At 38.5% G+C, this 19,704-nt stretch overlaps 1 protein-coding gene across 1 annotated transcript; it reads left to right on the forward strand.

Moving 5' to 3' along the window:
- The first annotated feature begins 526 nt into the window (after window positions 1-526).
- LOC108682190 (metabotropic glutamate receptor 5) lies at window positions 527-17,806 on the forward strand. Its single transcript, XM_047883862.1, has 16 exons — window positions 527-754; window positions 4,001-4,154; window positions 4,657-4,799; window positions 5,215-5,404; window positions 9,284-9,389; window positions 9,808-9,937; window positions 10,822-10,898; window positions 11,067-11,241; window positions 12,741-12,876; window positions 13,553-13,707; window positions 14,085-14,327; window positions 14,535-14,636; window positions 14,867-15,037; window positions 15,418-15,545; window positions 15,814-15,921; window positions 16,296-17,806. The coding sequence occupies exons 1-16, from the start codon at window positions 569-571 to the stop codon at window positions 16,489-16,491; spliced, it is 2,400 nt and encodes a 799-aa protein (XP_047739818.1). The 5' UTR covers window positions 527-568; the 3' UTR covers window positions 16,492-17,806.
- Window positions 17,807-19,704: the final 1,898 nt, after the last annotated feature.

Raw genomic sequence — 19,704 nt, forward strand, 5'->3', positions numbered from 1 at the left:
ACTCTAATTTCTGCCGGGCCATAAGTAGAAAAACGGACATGAATTATTAAAGTGTGATATGAATGAAGTGCCCACTACTCGTATTTAAATAACAAAAAAATGTGAAATTGTGGATTGTGGGAAATGGATTAAGATAATTAGAGTTTACTGCTGAGACTGAATTGATCTTTGTTGTCTACAGGTGATTGGAGGAGTCAATTAAAACATTAAAAAAAGTTTATTTTATTTTCGAATTGCATTCATGATCGTATATGACACTATAGTGAATTTTCGCGATATTTCTTCTATTTACAAATTTCACAGTTCATATTTTGACGTAATTCATTAAATACTGGAATGGTATTTTCACATCATTTGCTGAATTTGAATTGGTCTCTGAAAATGTTGGTGGCTCGCGCCTAACGTCTGGTTAAACGTAGAGCCAAGACTCTTGAAATTCACTATGTCTAAGAAATACGTCACGATCCTGGTGTGGATGCTAGTTGTCTTTTCGCTTATATTCAAGAGCAGCAGCTTCGTGCATAACAACGTCTGATTAAGCGTAGAGCCAGGACTCTTTAAATTCACTATGTCTAAGAAATACGTCAAGATTCTGGTGTGGATGCTAGTTGTCTCTTCACTAACATTCAAGAGCAGCAGCTTTGTGCACAACAAAAGGAAGACAGCGCTGCTGCAAGGGGACATCCTCATCGGTGCTCTCGTGCCTTTACACTATCCGCCCGATGAGTTTGTGAGAGCGCAGACTTGTGGAGAGGTGAGTGCCTTCCATTAGTTTTTCCTAAGCGAGAGGCCTGGAAAATTCTTTAATAGATTTGCGTCATAATGAGCGATGAGTCTTCAATTAGTTTTTCCAAAGCAAGAGGCCTGGAAAATTCTTTAATAGATTTGCGTCATAATGAGCGATGAGACCCAATCCTAAGCCCAGCAGAAATCAAATAATATATTAGACGTGCTAATGCCTTCAATTAGTTTTTCCCAAGCAAGAGGCCTGGAAAATTCTTTAATAGATTTGCGTCATAATGAGCGATGAGACCCAATCCTAAGCCCAGCAGAAATCAAATAATATATTAGACGTGCTAATGCCTTCAATTAGTTTTTCCCAAGCAAGAGGCCTGGAAAATTCTTTAATAGATTTGCGTCATAATGAGCGATGAGACCCAATCCTAAGCCCAGCAGAAATCAAATAATATTTTTGACGTGCTAATTATCTTTCGAACGATGGGTTTTAACCTGCCTCAAGTTTGTGAAGAGAAGTAATCCACTCTAAAGTGAGGCTAATATCAAACAATTATACCACTACGCATCTTAATGCTCACTTAATTTCATTTGAAAGTAGTGTAGAAGCCATTGCGCAGCAAGCCAATTATCAACGTGCATGTATGTGTAAAATTTGAAAATTTTCACTTGCATCTCTTCTCGTCCTCTAAAAATTGTAATATTCACTGGCAAATGGAGACTACTTGTAAAAAACGCTAAGAATAATAACTCCCGTGAAAATAAAATAATTTACATGAGTATGGAACCCAAGGGAACCATTTATAACAAGAAAGAGTTTTTAATTTTGAAAATTTTCTTTCGAAAAGTCCGTGGACTATCCAAAAGCTATAAATTAATACTTTTAAGTTTATTTTTTAGCGATTGAAAATAGACTATACTTTGTATCGACGCATGAATATATTCCACTACTGTGTGGATATTTCTTGCACAAAACCTACATCTTAATTCAACAATTGCTACGTCAACGTCGTAAACGAGATTTTAAATAATTTTTGGAATGCATTAGTACTTAAATGTTTTAAAACGTGTTGAATTTAAAATTTCGTCGAATATGTCCACAATTTTTTCATATTCGTTGAATCAGCGGGCCGAGTCTAACCACAGTCCGCTTACAACTGAAATTCTCGGAAAATACGTAAGTTAAGAAAGTTCGACACAAATTGCCATCTACAGTTGGGAAATGACTTTACGACCACCCAGCTTTTTCTAATATTTTTTCTGTGTAAAGAAATACGGGATTTTATGATACGATTTAAAAGTACGTTCAAAAACGGTCTCAATGGGAATGGTTATAAAACCAAGAAAAATAAGTATCTTTCCGCAATATTTTCCAATTAAGATGCACGGCAACAAGAAGAATATCCATGCGGATCCGGACGCTAATCCGAACGGCTACGGATCAAAAAAGCATCGTTGACCAACCCCAAAATAAACCGACAGGGATCTTAGCCTCTTTATAGGCGACTGTTTTCAGTGGCTTCTCGTTCTGGCGCTACCTCTACTTCTACAGTGTGAAATTGGCCACTGGAGTTAATGTGACAGCACGAAGCATCCGTCAGATATTGCATGACTCGGAGACAGTACATGGATCGGAAAAATGCCCCTATGCTAAAACAAAAGCATATTAACAATCGACTAAAATTTGCTGTAAAAGATGTGTTTATTGGTGAGGGAAGGGACAAGATTATCTTCAGCGATGAAAACAAGTTCAATCTTTATGGTCCAGATGGATAGCAATGCTATTAATTGGCACTACCTGGACCTCGAATCTGAATTATTTTCCAAGCGCCAAACTGGTGTTGGTTCTGTCATGGTTTGGGATGCGTTTAGCCGAAAGGAAAAATCAGCTCTAGCTATTCTACAAGCCAAGGGAAACAAGATTCTGAGGCATACAAGCACACGCAATTTCGCCATTTTCTCCCTTTTGTCTATGAGAAGTATGAGCGATCATATGTTTTCCAGTAAGACAATGCTTCGATTCACACCTCGAAATCAGCAGATTCGTGGTTCCAAGAGCAAAATATTACCCGCCGTGGCCAGCGCTTAGCCTTAACCTCAACTCCATTGGAATCATGACGATGGATGTTTACCAAAATGGGCCAGTTCCAATCTGTAAGTGACCTAAACATGGCTATCCTTCGTTCCTGGGACAAAATTGTTCAAAAGACTCTGGATGATTTGGTAAATAGCATGGGGAGAAGATGCATTGAGGTAATTAAGAAGAAAGGAGGTAAGATTGCCTATCAAAACGAGTGAATGGGATCAGCAAACAGAAAAACATATCTTGGTCTTATAGCCGATTCCGCCTAAGTTTTTTTAATTTTCATCATTTCTTCGCATATATTTCGAAAAAAAAAACATTTTTTCTGTATATCGTTGGAACCGTTTTTAAACGCAGTTTAATCTCGTATAATTACAATTCCGTATTTCTTTATTCAAGAAAATATTTAGAGAAAGCTGGGTGGTCGTATAGCAAACCGTTTTTAAACGCAGTTTAATCTCGTACTAATTACAATTCCGTATTTCTTTATTCAAGAAAATATTTAGAGAAAGCTGGGTGGTCGTATAGCTATTTCCGCAACTGTATTAATTGAAAAAGTTTAGGAGTTCAGCTTTATATATAAATATATAGATATATATATTTAAGAGGTATAAGTCTAACAATAACCGGACAGAATTGGTAACATTATCGGACATGGGTTAGATACCCGGACAAAATCGCGTCCGGTTGTGTACTCTGCAATTTATAGTTATAGTACCCAAAGACCCGACGGGAAAATAAATGAACTATACTACCGGACATCAAAAAAACGTCAACCTCGTTGGTTATAGAGTTAGGGTTAGGTGTTTCCAAAACCTTTCTTTACGTTGCTAAAGACCTTTCTGCAGGGATTAGGTCCAGCCAGGTTGAGTTTTTTTTACCTATATTTGCAATTTAGAAAAAATAATTAAAGTCCGGATATATATATAATATATAAATACATATATTATATACTGTATATTAATTAGTAAGCCCGCGACAATGATTATGTAGTTGACGTTTTTCAATTGGTTATTTAAGGTAAAAGAACTTTTTCTCGCTGGACCAAACCTTAGTAAAATTGTAAAAAAGTTTGTAAAAACTATTTTTACACCTCTAACCCTAACTCAAACCATTATTCATTTCTCCCATTTTCATTGAGACCAATGCGACAATTTTATCAATATACTTATTTCCCACAAGATTCGAGAGCACTACGGCATCCAGCGCGTCGAGGCAGCGTTCCTCGCGGTTGACGAGATCAACCGCAACCCCGACCTGCTGCCCAACATCACCCTGGGCATCGAGATCAGGGACTCCTGCTGGTGCTCCTCCATCGCCCTCGAGCAGAGTTTGGGTTAGTTACCCCTGCAGTCAACTCCAGTGACCATTTGTTTCAGTTGGCGCTATATTATGTGGTGATACGAAGGTCTTAAACACATTAGGAACTTGATTCCAAGGAAAAATTCCGGTTCCCAAATTTTACATTATTGTCATATAGAATAGAAGTGTCGGCACTGAAGAAATAGGCCTATGGCCTGTTGCCGATTCTTGAATTTTTCGTGACTTGATTCACAAAGAATCCGGCCTTTGTAACCCGATCTTTCCATAACTGACGATTGATTGATTGAGCAGGGTTATATATAATATATTATCAGTTAAATTAATAATATCAAGCTTAGGACCCTTGTAATCAGTAATATATTGACTACATTCATTTCGCATGTACAGTTAATATAAGATCACACTCAGTATGGGTTGATGTTTTCCTCGGCAACAGCAGTCGCAATTCTATGAATTAATTAACATTTGTAATTGCAATGCCCTTAATTAATCCTTATCGATGTCGTCCTCTCCAGAATTCATCCGCAATGCCATATCAGACTCGGACAGCTGCGGAGGCAGCGGCGGGCTCGACGACTCCAGGGACTTCATCCGACCGAACTGCAAGAAGAACATCGTCGGGGTTATTGGCCCCGCGTCTTCCGAAGCAACGATACAGGTTTGAGACTCCAAGTAAATTTCATTTTATGGCACCCGAGAGCATTCGCGTTCTGTTCAAATTTAGAGAACACTTCTTGAATTTAAAAAGAACTGGTTTTGCGTAAATTTTCATTTTATGGCACCCGAGAGCATTCGCGTTCTGTTAAAAATTTAGAGAACACTTTTTGAATTTGAAAAGAACTGGTTTTGCGTTGTGCTTTTACGTTTGGTTTTCCTCGACAGAATAAGGAATTATGTTTATTGATTATTATGAATATTTTTTTTGCTTAAATACCCTACTTCGTCAAAAGCCTTCCTGTGTATCTGGATTTGATTTCGAAATATTTCTTCTAATTTGGATAAGTTGGTTTAATGAATATTATCACATCACAAAATTGTGCATTTTTTTACCCAGATAATTATTGTGCTGGCAGGTTCAAAATCTACTGAAGCTATTTAATATCCCGCAAGTTGGCTACTCGGCGACTTCTTCATATTTGAGCAATAAAAATAGATTTTCCGATTTCCTGCGAGTGGTTCCATCTGATTACTACCAAGCCCAAGTCATGGTTGACATCGTTCACTATTACAACTGGACATACGTCTCGACGGTCTACACTGATGGTAAGCACCAGTAACATTCTGTTCACTTATCGTTCACTATTGCAACTGGACCTACGTCTCGACGGTCTACACTGATGGTGAGCAACAGTAATATTCTGTTCACTATTACAACTGGACCTACGTCTCGACGGTCTACACTGATGGTGAGCAACAGTTATCTTCTGTTCACTTATCGTTCTCTATAAGAACTATACGTATGTCTCGACGGTCTACACTGATGGTAAGCACCAGTAATATTCTGTTCACTTATCGTTCACTATTGCAACTGGACGTACATGTCGACGGTCTACACTGATGGTCTCATGTAAAAATGAGACCGGGGAACCACAACAACAAAATTGATAGTGGCACCAGTTATCTTCAATTCAATATTAATAACTACAACAAGTGGACGTATGTCTCGACGGTCTACACTGACGGTGAGCTCGCTATGTTATTTCAGACTCCACTCTGCTCACCTCGGCCAAAACGACACTGCTTCTATCGGCCCAAATCATTTGTTATTGCTCAAAAAATATTTTTCAGTAGGATACATTGCATTTCCGCTTAAAAATATACGGCTTTAAAAATAACTAGTTAAACCACAAACGCGTGAGTTTGTCTAACTCAGTGCACTGATATTTTTTTTCCAGACAGATTAAATTAAAAACAAAAATTATATCTGCCATAATCGTGATAATAATGTTGTCTCTTAAGTTTGCGCAAATTTACTTCGTTATATTCATTAGAAATCGTTAGCAAGGTTAAGCCGTTGTTGAAATGATTTTTGATGCAATGCTGTTTTTTTAAATAAAGTATATCATGACAGTACTTGATTCCTTTTGAAACTTGGCTAAATGGTAGACTCATCTAAGAAATTATAAATTGATCTATAAACAAAGCCCACAAGCCTCATCGATTCTTTTTGTTGTCTGTAGTATTTTGAAAAAATTAAGACCGGAAAATAAAGACAATCTTCACCGGCCTATAACAATGGGCCAATTCTTCTAATAATCTATTTGGTTGAGTCTCTGCCTTATTGTAGGTCTCGTGAGCCTCGTTACACTTCTTTGGTCACCAAAGATTAGCAAAGACATTTCCGAGATGCTGGTAACGGCCTGATACCCTTAATTTGTTCTTCTATGAGCTATGGAAAGCAGTGAATCTGGTTGTGCAAAAATTTTCCTGTAAATATGTAACAATATGTTTAGAAATAAATAAAGTCTAAGGGCTCATTAACGCAACTCCGAACCCATCAGTGGTCACGGTATTTTACTCAATTTTCCGACGGTCAGTATAGTTATAGAGTGAAGTAGTGGAATACAATTTAACTTTATCTGCTCTTGTTCACATCAGCATAGCCGGAGATGACGCCACTAAGCTTCCTATCAATACTCTGTTGCACCCGTTGAGAAACGCTGTACAATTTTACGGTGTCACGCTGACGTGACATCATGTGTAGCCGCACGCAGGTTACCTCGCTCCTCTAAGTAAGCCAACTTCACGCAATATACAGTAATAGACGGAAACTGTTATCAAATCTTCTTATGTAAATAGAGGATTATACTTATCTTCTAAAAATCGCTGTGATGTGGTTGTGAAATTTCAAATCTCTTTTTCACGAAGCTAATTTGTCAGAACGTATGATTAGAGTTAACTTCGTTGACCCTTAAGTTTTTTCGTTAAATATCGCTTATTTTTATCCTATCCAATTACGCCGATTTTTTACAAGACTTCTCTTTAACTTCACTTCTTGTTTGTCTGTTTGTCTGTCTGTCTGTCTGCTACAAATCTTGTAATCGAAATTTAACACACTTCTACTTATCCAATCGATCTGAAATTTTGCATACATGTTTAAAGTTGGAGACAATGCATGAATCAAACGTCAAAGTAAATGATTTAAGAAGTAAAAAAAATTTTTTTTGAATATTAAAAAAATTGAAAAAATAATTTTGTCAGCTACAAATCTTATAACTGATATTTGACACACTTTTACCTGTCTAATTGATCTGAAATTTTGACTTCATTGGAAGGTCAGTGTATTGAGTGAATAAGGTTTTGCATCAAGTTGATTGTCGTTCAGAAAGTCTGTCACACTTCAACTTTTGTCATTGTTGTTGCATAATTCGATGGAAAAGCCGACATTCTTTTCCGACGTCAGCTGCCTTGGACAGGGTGGATAGCTAGAGTCAGCATAGCCAAGTCCACTTTGCGATTCATATACCTTCCCTAGCGTAACGCAGCCGGGCATCTTCACGGCTTTTGATACAAAGCGCCCACCACAACAGCGCCGTTCAGTCACAGGCCGCAGCGCATACAGGCCGGAGCACAACTGGCCGGAGCGCAACAGGCCCTACCGCAACAGCTCAACAGCTACTCCTAACGTAACTTAACCTAACCTGCGCCGCCTGTTGCGGTAGGGCCTGTTGCGCTCCGGCCAGTTGCGCTCCGGCGCTGTGAAGCAGTGGCTGTGTTGTGCACAGCGGATTTACTGTTAGCCGGAGTTACCCACAGCTCATTGATCTTAGGCTATGTGTAGATATTGCATGCTGATGGTTGGCGTTAGGCCCAGGGCCTGTTTACGAGTCAATTTTGTTACCCACGGCTGCGCTCCCCCTTGGACAGACATTGTACAACGGCAACCATGTTCTATGAGGTAAAAAGTTCACTTGTCTCAGAGCTTAGGGAGGTTTTAAAGCAAAACCAAACATTAAATAACGGGAAAAATACTTGTTACTTTGAGTAATTTTTTGAGACGTTCAACCAAACGCCGAGCTATTCCGGAAATTCAGGATTTTATTTAGCTTCCAGTGTTCTTTTACCGCCCACGCAAACGCCGGCCCCTACGTCATCAACGAACTTAGAAAGATTAGGAACATTTGTCGAAGGCGGGAGTCTCCTTTAGTTCACATGGATACACACGGCCGTGTTTCATTTCTATAGTCTTTACAATTGTACCTGACTAAATTTTTTCGTTAAATCCTTTGTATACTTTATTCTCCATCGAATTTCATACATTTTAATTTGAATTGTTGATTCATTTATAATCGTGTTACGATGTGGGTAGATGTAAGTCTGGTATATGATTCCTTCAATTTGAATTTCTGCAAGTGTGCACTACCAGTAGTCGTCTGTGCTCACAAGGCCTGATGCCCAGTATCTTCATGTCATAATTCTATCGTCAAGCTGGTTTAAGGTCAAACATTCAAATCATTAATTGAATATTTTCGCCTCTTTTTTTCCCAACCAAATCTAGACTCTTTGGTTTTTCATTGAATTACATCTTTTATGCCTTACATTGTCCGCACTTAGGCCGCGTTTCTTTCTCACGAAAACATTTTTTGTAGCATTTTTGAGTGAAAGCTGCTTGTTGCAGCAGTCTCGCTACGAACTCATTTTGTGCCGGTCATTGGCTAATTAAGTGACGATGAGAAAAAGTGATTTGCCGCGGGCCGAGGTGTTTTTACATAATAGAACATTACTACATTACTCTTAGAACATAAGTTCAATTCATTAACCAACTGAAAACGGGATTTACTGGAAAAAATTTGTTTACGGATGAGCTCGAACTTCATGTTTCAAGCCATCTTAATTTTTAATGCCTCGATGCATCTCCTCTCATTCAAATACTAATATTTGTGACGACTATTTCAAATCTAAGTACTTTGTCAAGTGACTAAATTCTATTGCTTGAAAAAATTGCAGTGTCACACGTTATTCTGTCTAATTCATTTCTTCAAATATTTAGTATTAAAAGGAATCTACCTCATTTTCAGTGATGGCTGGGCAGACCGGACTGACGTTGTCGACAGGCTAGAAGAAATTTTCATTGGCGGAATTTCAGTCAGGATCAAAAGACCTTATTTAATGGACTTTGCTAATTACTATTCTGCCTTGAAGCCAATGCAAAACTCGAGGAACCCTTGGTTCGAAGAATTCTGGCAGCACAAATTCAAATGCTCACTCCCGGTCAAGGAGACATTAGAGGGCTTGCCGCCGTGCACTGGTGAGTCCCTGTCATGGCGTTACAAAAAGATTATTTCGCATAAAGATTAAAAGATCCGTAGTTATTATAACAAAATTATTGATGAAGCACCGATTGGTTATCAATGGAGGTCAGAGTACTCGATAGATGGAATAGATGTAGCATCAATGAGGATGAAGGTCTTTGACACTGCCTTGTCGACCAATGCTTACTAATGTGACGTGCCTTTAAAAACAATTCTTGCACCCACGCACAAAAAAATTTCCTTTTAGTGAACACTTATAACAATAAAAAGAAATTTTTTTATTAAAATAAAAGAAACCGAGTGAGGTCCTGAACCTCAAATCCTCTATCCTATGATGTGCTCGATTTCCACTTAGCAACTGCACCCATNCAGTGAAAACCTGTACGAATAGGCTTCTGTATTCTATGGTTTCAGGCGCCAGCCTGAGCAGTTAACCAGCGCGCTGGCAACCTGCTTTCACTGGTTGCATACCCTAATGTCGGAGAACTCAACCGACGCGTTACATCGCGGAGCGCTTATCAACTACTGCGGGGGCCTTACCAAGGTTCCCAGCACGTTTATAGACATTTATATTATATAAAAAATTTGAAAAATTAATTTCTTTAATTTTCGAAAATAAAATTAGAAATTCATTGTACATGTGTAACATTGAAGACTCTGGATTCTTTAGAAGTGTTGTCTTTAAAAAGTAATTATTAAAAGTATATTTTTTTCTTATTACTTACGATTATAGAAAATGATTCTCTCAATAAAGGCAAGCTTGTACCATGTAATAATTGTTCCATTCTAGATATCCATGTACGTATTCATTCAATTGTGGTCCAAGCTTTGCGTTCTCTCCCTGATCGTTATGCGTAATGAGGAATTGCATCATATATGTTATGCTGCACCAATAAGGCTTCTCAAAGTTTACGAAAACTTCGCTGAGAGAAAACTGGTTCATACACGACGGGTTCTCATATTGGTACAATAACTTAAATAACAGTGCATTTCTCGTGTTTGTTTTAGCGAATTCAAAATGAAGCACGGAAGTTGATAGGTACACAAGAAGTTTTTCCACGTAGTCTAATACGTGATGTCATGTTACTAAGCTGTGAAGTTTGTTGATTGTTTTTCATAAGATAATAGTTCATAAATGAGTTGAACACAGACATTAAATAGGATGCTACATGTGACAATCCGTAATCTTGTCAATCACCAGTACGGTATGAAAAAAAAAACTCCAGAAAGATTCCAATGTGACATTATGGATCAAATTCATTAATCAATAAATTAATGTATCAATAATTCCCATTATGATGGTCCATATCTCAACAATACTTCAAATGGGTTATTAATCGATGCAATAAAGCCAACTGAAATGTGATCTAATTTAAGCTATCTAAATTCAAACTATTCTAATTAAATTCAGTTTTTGGTTATTTACAGACTCACTTGATGAACGTAACATATCAATTCCACAACGATACGGTTTCGTTTGATGCTAACGGAGACCCCCCAGGCAGGTCAGTCTTTATTCATTTCCTAGCGACCCCGGCTTTCAATAACACATTGTACAATCGGATGACTTCCTAAAATAGTGAAAATGTTAGATTGGTTCATTATGTGAATGAAACAAGAAGTACTCTGTTTGCATAACAGAAGAACTTGAGTATCTCTGACTTGGTTTACAGGTACGAAATATTGAATTTCCAACGCTTCAATAACGGATCGTACGGATACGTAAGGATCGGCACTTGGGATAACGGCACTCTCGAAATGCAGCAAGGAACCGTCATGTTCAACAGCCTCAATGGCCTGCCACCCACGTCTGTGTGTTCCAGTCCTTGTGCCGCTGGTACAGCCAAGGTGAGCTCATTTATCTTTTTATTTAATTAATGTGTAGGAGTATATCTTTCATATAACAATCCTAGAAAAATTACAACAATCATCCGTGATTTCATCAGGGGGAATGCATAATGGCCTGGAAAAAGTAGGCGTAGCTTTTAGTCAAAACCTTTTCAATTTTAGCATAGCGGTTCCAGCGTTTATTAGGCCGTAGGCCTGTCGTCGATTCTTAACATCGCAGAACATTCACAGCTTGTTGCAGTCTCGAACTCGCAACTCACTGCTCCAAATTCTACTGTGCTTAGCACCTCTGCGCCAATCTTGGTACTCTGAATGAAATATAACCACTGGGCCACTGTCCTTTTCAACTTTTTCCAGATTAATTTCATAATTGTCTTGCTCTCAATTAGCCTTTTTGAACTTATATAAAATGAACATTTTTTTATTTGTATAAATGTAAAATGAAAAAAAGTCACATTTATAGCTTATTATTCACGTTAAACTGGACAGGAATAATTCTAAAGACGTGTGCTGGTACCCTAAAGGCAACCAATTGGAGCCAATCCTGGTACTCTGAAATATAACCACTGGGCCACTGTCCTTTTCAACTTTTTCCAGATTAATTTCATAATCGTCTTGCTCTCAATTAGGCGTTTTGAACTTATATAAAATGAACATTTTTTTATTTGTATAAATGTAAAATGAAAAAAGTCACATTTATAGTTATTATTCACGTTAAACTGGACAGGAATAATTCTAAAGACGTGTGCTGGTACTCTAAATGCAACCAATTGGCTCTGGGAAAGCTTGGGCTATAATATCAAACCATTTTTTTGCATATTCTTCTTTTTTCAAAAAATTTTACTTATTTGGCTCCCCTGAACAACTAAAATTTCCAAAATACGCCTTCTGAAAAATTTATCTCCTATGATTTTCAAGCTACAGCATTGAGAGATATAACCATTCGATTCGAAAATAAAATCTCTATAGCCTAGATCATCAGGCCATTTTTTCGACTTGTTTTTGTTTTGGTTATATATTGAAAAAGGGGCAGAAAATGAAAAAAATAGCGAAGAGGTAAAAAATTGAAAAAATTAGGAAAAACTAAAAAAAATCGAAAAAATGTAAGGATGATCTTAAGATATGGTCTTTACGCATCGAATGATCTGTCCCTCGATGTTGTAGCTTGAAAATCCTGGGAGGAAATTGATTTTTACAGTACCTCTTTTTTGACGTTTTCTATGAATTTCAAGTTTTCTTTAATTTTTTCGAAAAGTTTACATGAACAAATATGTCATTGATTTACATTTTACATATGCGTACCAAGTTTCATAATGATCCGTCCGTAAACAAAAAAGTTTTTTAGACCGACATGCTCCCCTTATAAGAGGTTACATTTGATACCATGTTAATCAAGCAAGAAGGCACGTTTTTTATATCCAGTTTTACTTAGGAACGTTCGCAGAAACAATATTTTCCTTGAAGATTACTTCCTAATTTTAATTTGCTATTCGTCGCAGTCTTTCCAAAAAACCGGAGAGAAGATCAAGACGTGCTGTTGGACGTGTCTCGAATGCGAAGACTCCAAGTATCTGTTCAATGAAACCACGTGCTCCGAGTGCCAGCCTTACTTCTGGCCAAATGTCAACAAAACCGGTAGGTTAATGGCAGGCTTCACGCACAATTATGAAGGAACTTATAACAACATTATGAACTATAACAACCAACCCTTTTGTTTACATTTTGTTATGATGCGTCCATTGTCTTGTACGGAAGAGTTCGAACACCTACTGTCAATGTGTAGAGTTCAGCAAATTTATAAAATACATAAAAGGTTATGGGTGGGTTCGATGATGAAAATAGGTCACGATCAAACACTTACCGCGAAGCTTGGCTATAGCGTACGATCGGCGATCCAGTTGTTCAGTGCGCTTTAGTACGAACTTGAACTGTTCAGTGTGCTTTAGTACTAACTTGAACGATCGGGATGCATTGCATTGGCGAAAGACTGTCAGATGCGGATAGAATGTTAATTTGTGCCGCTGAGAGCTGATGCAAAGGAATTATATTCTGATTAGAAATTATTGTTTTTTAGAGGGCAATCAAAGAATTTTATGTGAGAACCATATAACGATTAAAACAGTTTTAGATACTCGAAATGAGTTATCACCTTTTTTTAAAGCAGTTTAGAAAGAATCTAACACGAATAAACTTCACTCTTAGTTCACTTCACATTCTCTGTGATAGTAAGCCCGTACTACCAGCCCATTACTGTTTTATGATTGATCTTTTTAATTACTATACTAATTACCATATATTGGTTGACCTGTAGGCTGCGAAGAGATCATGGTTGAGCATCTCTCTTGGGGCGACGACCAGGTCATTGCGCTGGTTTTGGCTGCGCGGGTTTTGGCTGCGCTGGGATTTTTGACGACCGCTATTACGATGGCTGTCTTTATCCACTACAACCAAACTCCAGTCGTCAAGGTGGCGTGATGGCTCTAACCCTGTTTTGTATTGTTGAAAAATATGACTGGATTATATAGTTCTACTATAACTGGACCAGAACGGTCTATCATCACATTAATCGTTGTTGGTCATATTAGTACGTCCATCAACTAACCGAATCCTAATCACAGAAGCTCTCAAATTGTCTATTATTTGGATATCTAGGGAAGACGAGAAAATAAAAAGCATTACCGAAACATCTCTAGGTATTACATTAATATATTTTTCCGCATTTACTATTAATTGCAGGTAGATTGGAACCAAGTAATGACCAACATTGCTTCTGGAGTGAAACCTGTCTGTATCAATAACTTGCTCCACTGAACCAAAATGATGTCCTCGTGTGTTCTCGTCAGGCATCGACTCGCGAGCTGTCGTACATAATTTTCGTGGGCATGATGATGTCGTACTCCTCGTCCCTCGCATTCCTGGCCCCGCCGTCGACTACCTCTTGCATCGCGGCTCGCCTCCTGCCCGGCCTCTCGTTCTCCATGATCTACGCGCCGCTTTTGATAAAAACCATCAGAATTGCTCGCATTTTTACCGGCAGCAAGAAGTTTATGGTCCAAAAACCGAGATTTATGTCAACCTTTGTCCAAGTACGTTATTTTTTAGTTCTTCCTTGCGTCGTACATCAAATTTTGTGAGATATTTTTTCACCTCGGCTTCTGTCTGAATCTTAATGTCTGGTCAGTTTATTTTCTGGTCAGCACTCGAACATGGCTTGTTTCAATTGAAAACCATGCTGGACAGCCATATTTCGAGAAAACATAATACCACAAAGCGTTACAGTTTCCAACTTGCAGGTGGTGATAACACTCATCTTGATCTTCGTCGAAGTCGTCATCATCGTCGCTATGTTTATTTCGGAGCCTCCTGGGACCGAGCGACAACAAGTGCGCGATCGGGTAAGCAGAACGAGCCTTGATTAAATATATATGTCTATTTAATTTACGTTTAGATAGAACATTGGTTTTGATTTATGAACATCTCGTGCTTCTAAAAAATGACGACCGAGAGCATACGAACTTGTGTCGTCGAATGCGAACGTCTTGCGTTGACTCGCCTCTAACGAGAATTATAGGCGATTGAACTATTGTAAATTCTATGGTTACTTATCGTTGTTCTCGAATGAAAGGTGATGCTGGAGTGCAACGCGTCCACTTTAAGCATCACGGTTCCTCTGGCCTGGGACTTCATTCTTGTGATGATGTGTACACTTTACGCCGTCATGACCCGAAACTTGCCTGAGAATTTCAATGAAGCAAAGTTAATTGGTTTCTCCATGTACACGACCTGCGTGATATGGGTGAGTGACTTCGTCATACAGCGACATTTGTACAACAATTCTCTTTAACTTCACTTCTTGTTGTTTGTTTGTCTGTCTGCTACAAATCTTATAATCGATATTTAACACACTTCTAACTCTCCAATCAATCTGAAATTTTGCACACTTGCGTGAAGTTGGAGACAATGTATGAATCAATTGACAGAAAAAAAAACTAATTTCAAAACTTTGCCCTCCTCATGTGGTCTCCCTATAATGTTAAGATTTAAGAAAGAGAATTTAGTTATTCAAGTAAAACATTTATTCGTGGGAATCCTTGGAACTAAGCCTAGTGAGATCCCACATTTTGATAAAATTCTGCTTGTGCATAAAGAACGAATTTGTTGTTCATTTGTTCAAAGCTAGCGTGGGTTTCGATCTACTTCGGCAGCAACCACAAGATTATCTGCATGAGCGTCTGTACGTCGCTCAGCGCACTCGTCACTCTCATCCTACTCTTCTTCCCGAAGATCTACATCATAGTATTCAGGTAAGAGTTACTTATTCCTTGCAAGGTGCCATCAATTTTTTGTTAGATTAGTCCCTTGCATCAACTAAACCCAATAGTCTCCAACTCAACTCAACAGGCCACATCAGGGCTGCTCTTCAGCGCCGACATCACTATGTCCGTGTAATTATAATCCGTTACTGTTGTACCAGTTCTAACAAAATGAAACAGTGGACAATCATCTGAATAACCTTTTCAGTCTCACTATTTCTATATGCTCATTCTGTACTCATTTCTTACAACTCTGCAGGCCGCAGCTCAACATTCGACCAGTAACGACTATGGAGGTCCGTGTCCATATTGGTTCAAATAAGTCCTTGGGGGAAGTGGACAGAAATGTACCTAAGAAACCAGCGGGGTGAGTACATGTTAATCTGGTTTGAGCCTTTTGAAGAGTAATTACATTTTCGATTTGTAATAAATTTCACTTAATCATTTATTTACATCCCACGATATTAATGCTGTAGGATTAAGACTGTAACTCGAATATTTAGCTGCACATGCTATGGCAAGGCTCACATTTTTCACCTACCAGCCTCCATGTGTGCACAAAAGTTGACAATTATTACTTATGAATGAATGATTTATTGTTATTTCATTTCACAATTTCCACTATTTAGTTGATCTATCCTCGGACAGTATAACTATCGTGAAACTGATGTACATGAAATGAATAAAATTAAAACAAGTGAGTGTTGGCATCTGTTTTTAATGTTAACCACGATCGTGCAGGAGTTTCAAAGGAGTAGCGACAATCTTGAAAGCAGGCCACTTACTGCGGCATCCAATCATGACGCGCCTCAAAAGCGCACTGCACACGCCGGTCTCAGGTCCCAACGCTGGGCGACTGCATCCCGACTTCGCCTCTTCGCCGAAAGCGGCGAAGACCAGAGGTGCCCTCAAACAAGAGGTGCCCGAAAGATACTGACTGAAGCTCCAAGGCCGCAGCCACATCATTGCAACTGCCGGCGCCAGTCTTCCTCTACTCATCAAATGCCTTTACCAAATTCCATTTGTTCGGCTGCGTTAAATGTTCTGTTTATTTAATATTATCATATCAAAACAGGTATCCAGAGCAATAGTAAAATGGAGCCATAGCGAACTTCAACTGCTATCATAAGGTGCGATTGCGTGCATTCTTACCGGAACATGATTTCTGAGTTGAGAACATTCTGAGCTTCCAAAAGAAGTTTAAAGCAGGCTTGTGCCGGGATAAATCCCAGCATTACCATTAGTATTAGTTTTAATGTTTTTTTAGTCTCCGCGTACACGGACATACGCGTTTCGGGTTACTCTCGAAATTTTGGCGGTTTAAGAAGCGTCGATGGCTTCCCTGTTACCGGGATAAACAAAAAAAACGGGACACTTAGGGAAATCAAAAGCGTGAGTAATTTTATTGTGACTTATCCTTTTTATGTTCTAAAAGTATACTCATATCAAATTGTTTGTAATGTGTCTCCGCAAACTCGTTTCTACCAAACATTAAATTGATAGAATCCTCCAGTGGCCAGTAACCCAACTTGTCCTATGCAGTATTAATAATTAGCATGTGACCTGTATTTTATACTAATTCTGGTGTTAAGTTCTCATGATAACACGAATGTAAGTTAGTCACTTCCTGATGACTTTGCATCATTTTATGTGTAAATTTTACCTGATTTATCAGTGATATGAGCAGGGATGTTCAAGTATTATTTACTGGTACATGATTTTCTATCTCATCATAATTCATAACGCAGTCTGAAAACTATGTGCCGCATCAATAAGGCATCATTGAATCCAGTTAAACTCTCTTGAATGATCTTGATATATCGTCATTTCATAGCAGTTTCATAGTTATTGATATATCGTCATTTCATAGCATTTCATAGCAGTTCATTTCGTCATAGCAGTTGTATGTTTCCTTTTTCTGAAACTGATTTTTTAGCTAATTGCAACCATAATAAACACTACACGTGTAGTGTAGTGTTCACTACACGTGATTGTGCGAATTAATCTTATTGCCTATGATTTATGAATCAATTACTATTTTTAATTTCCTTTCGCGTAACTTAACCATGCAGTTGCACTGCATAACCCAGAGCGGAACTTTTCCTTGACAAAATATTTTCATGTTTGTGTTATAGTCCTAGGTAGAAATCAGAGTACATTTTCGAGCGTTTTAAATTGCTCAGTTGTTGCCGATTAACGCTCAGAAGAATTAACCTTAAGGCTAATATACAGTAACTATAAGTTCTGCCTTCTTACGCTACTCTGTTTTGCAGAGCACGTCATGTGAAGAACTCAATATAAGACGTTGAGCAAGTCTGTTTCATTGACACCATCTGCGCTTCTAGCTAAGAGGCCGCGACAAGGCTGTTTCAGTCAATTATTACTTGAATAGAAAAATTTAAAGGTTTACACATTTTTCTTTCGAGTTGAGTATTAGCAAAAGTTTTAAACTCCCTTACTCTGACGGATCAGCGTGAAATTTGTGCTAAGAATATTAATTCACCTTCCCTATGTTGCCAAGAACTAAAAATTTATTTTTTAAGAACGAATCGAAAAGCTATTAAGGAACTAGTCAACCTTTACAAACCTTATCAGTTTAGCACCCAAAACAAATGAAATTAAACTGTCGGATATTTAAATTCGTGAAACAAAATCTGCCACCCGATTAACACCAAGTCAACCTAATTATTATTGTTTATTATAATTATTAATTATTATTGATGTGTTCAGAACATCGATGAGGTCAGAAATCGACAATAAAATTAAAACATAACACCAATCCCACGAACTCAAGGTATAAATTAGGTGCTTATACACAGGAAGAGTAGTCGCGTTTACAAAAATTCCCAGTTTTGTCCGCTGAGAGCCTATACACGATGCAAGTGCTTTCCGTACAGTACGCCGGCGCCAGTGCGACGTTGGGAGTTTTCTAGTAAGGTGTGTGCATGGTTGAAGTAAACAAGAGCAACACAGTTAACACTACAGCGGCCAATTGGCACAAGCAAAAGAGAGCGACACAACTACGCACACTACAGCGGCCAAGGCGTTACTGGGCTTACTGGTAATAATGGAAGTCTGGAACTCGAAGTTCGAACTCGACTGGCTCAGAAGTTCAGAACAACCTGAAGTGCTTTGGGTGCAATGCACCAGCTTGTCACCTCCGAAGACGTTAATCATAACAAAAATTTGGAGTCGACTTAACTAATCGACGCGAGTACTCGCTCCGTGTATGAGCAAAGCACCTTATAAAGTTATATGCTTAACCTTAGTACCTTGAAGGCTATGAATTGTTCACAAAAAATGATGTATACAATTTTTGAGTAGAGTACTAAGAAATAATATGAAGAAAAAATGCCTTGTTCCTTAATTAATTATAGTCCTGAACATCGCTTCAAACCGCGTCAGCTTTTTCATCAGTTGATCCTTCTTGAATAATTACTAGGTATAATATTAGCGTCGACAAAAAAACATTAACTTGTTTGTGTAAATTATTTATTTGTACAAACTAGCACTAATAATTAATGTATCAACCGTATTTCTACCAAACCAATTTAATTTTCGACATACTTTTGCTACACGAGGTTTGCTGTTAATCATTGAAGTACGTTCATGGCGAAAAATTTTCCGAAGTCTGCCCATGCAGTGATACGTGCTCATTCCTTTGTTGCGTCGAAGATTGATGGGAGCCCCTACCACGTGCTCATTCGCAAGTGATCCACACCCCTACGAGCACCCCATTCGGGGGTGCTCATTCGCACCCGTGATCCACAAATTTCATTCTTGAATAAGCCATGCGTGATGGGATGGACGTCTCGGACAAAAACGCGGCCTCTCTCACGGCCGGTCTCGCGGCCCATTCGGGGGTGCTCATTCGCACCCGTGATCCACAAATTTCATTCTTGAATAAGCCATGCATGATGGAGCCAACGCTCAGCCTCAGCATGCAATAACTTTACTAAGCCTTAAGAAAGCCGCAGTCTCCGCTGGAACACCAAAATCCTCACCAGTGATACACTGCTTAAAGACATTAGTTCTTCAGCCAAAACTTCAGTATGTTCGCACATAAGCAGGCAGTTCTGCATCCGGCCTCGCCTACTATGGTCAAACATCTTCTGGCCCAACCTAGTCACGCTACCCCGACTTACAACCT

The sequence above is a fragment of the Hyalella azteca genome, unplaced genomic scaffold, assembly GCF_000764305.2.
Source record: "Hyalella azteca isolate HAZT.00-mixed unplaced genomic scaffold, Hazt_2.0.2 contig13874, whole genome shotgun sequence".
Classification (NCBI taxonomy): Eukaryota; Metazoa; Arthropoda; class Malacostraca; order Amphipoda; family Hyalellidae; genus Hyalella; species Hyalella azteca.

What these genes read in the sequence shown, in the direction of transcription:
- LOC108682190 (XM_047883862.1), top strand. Translation starts at nt 569, where the DNA reads ATGTCTAAGAAATACGTCAAGATTCTGGTGTGGATGCTAGTTGTCTCT. An exon ending in GCCAAATGTCAACAAAACCG is followed by an intron (nt 12,877 to 13,552) that starts GTAGGTTAATGG and finishes GTTGACCTGTAG; the next exon opens with GCTGCGAAGAGATCATGGTT. An exon ending in GACAACAAGTGCGCGATCGG is followed by an intron (nt 14,637 to 14,866) that starts GTAAGCAGAACG and finishes CTCGAATGAAAG; the next exon opens with GTGATGCTGGAGTGCAACGC.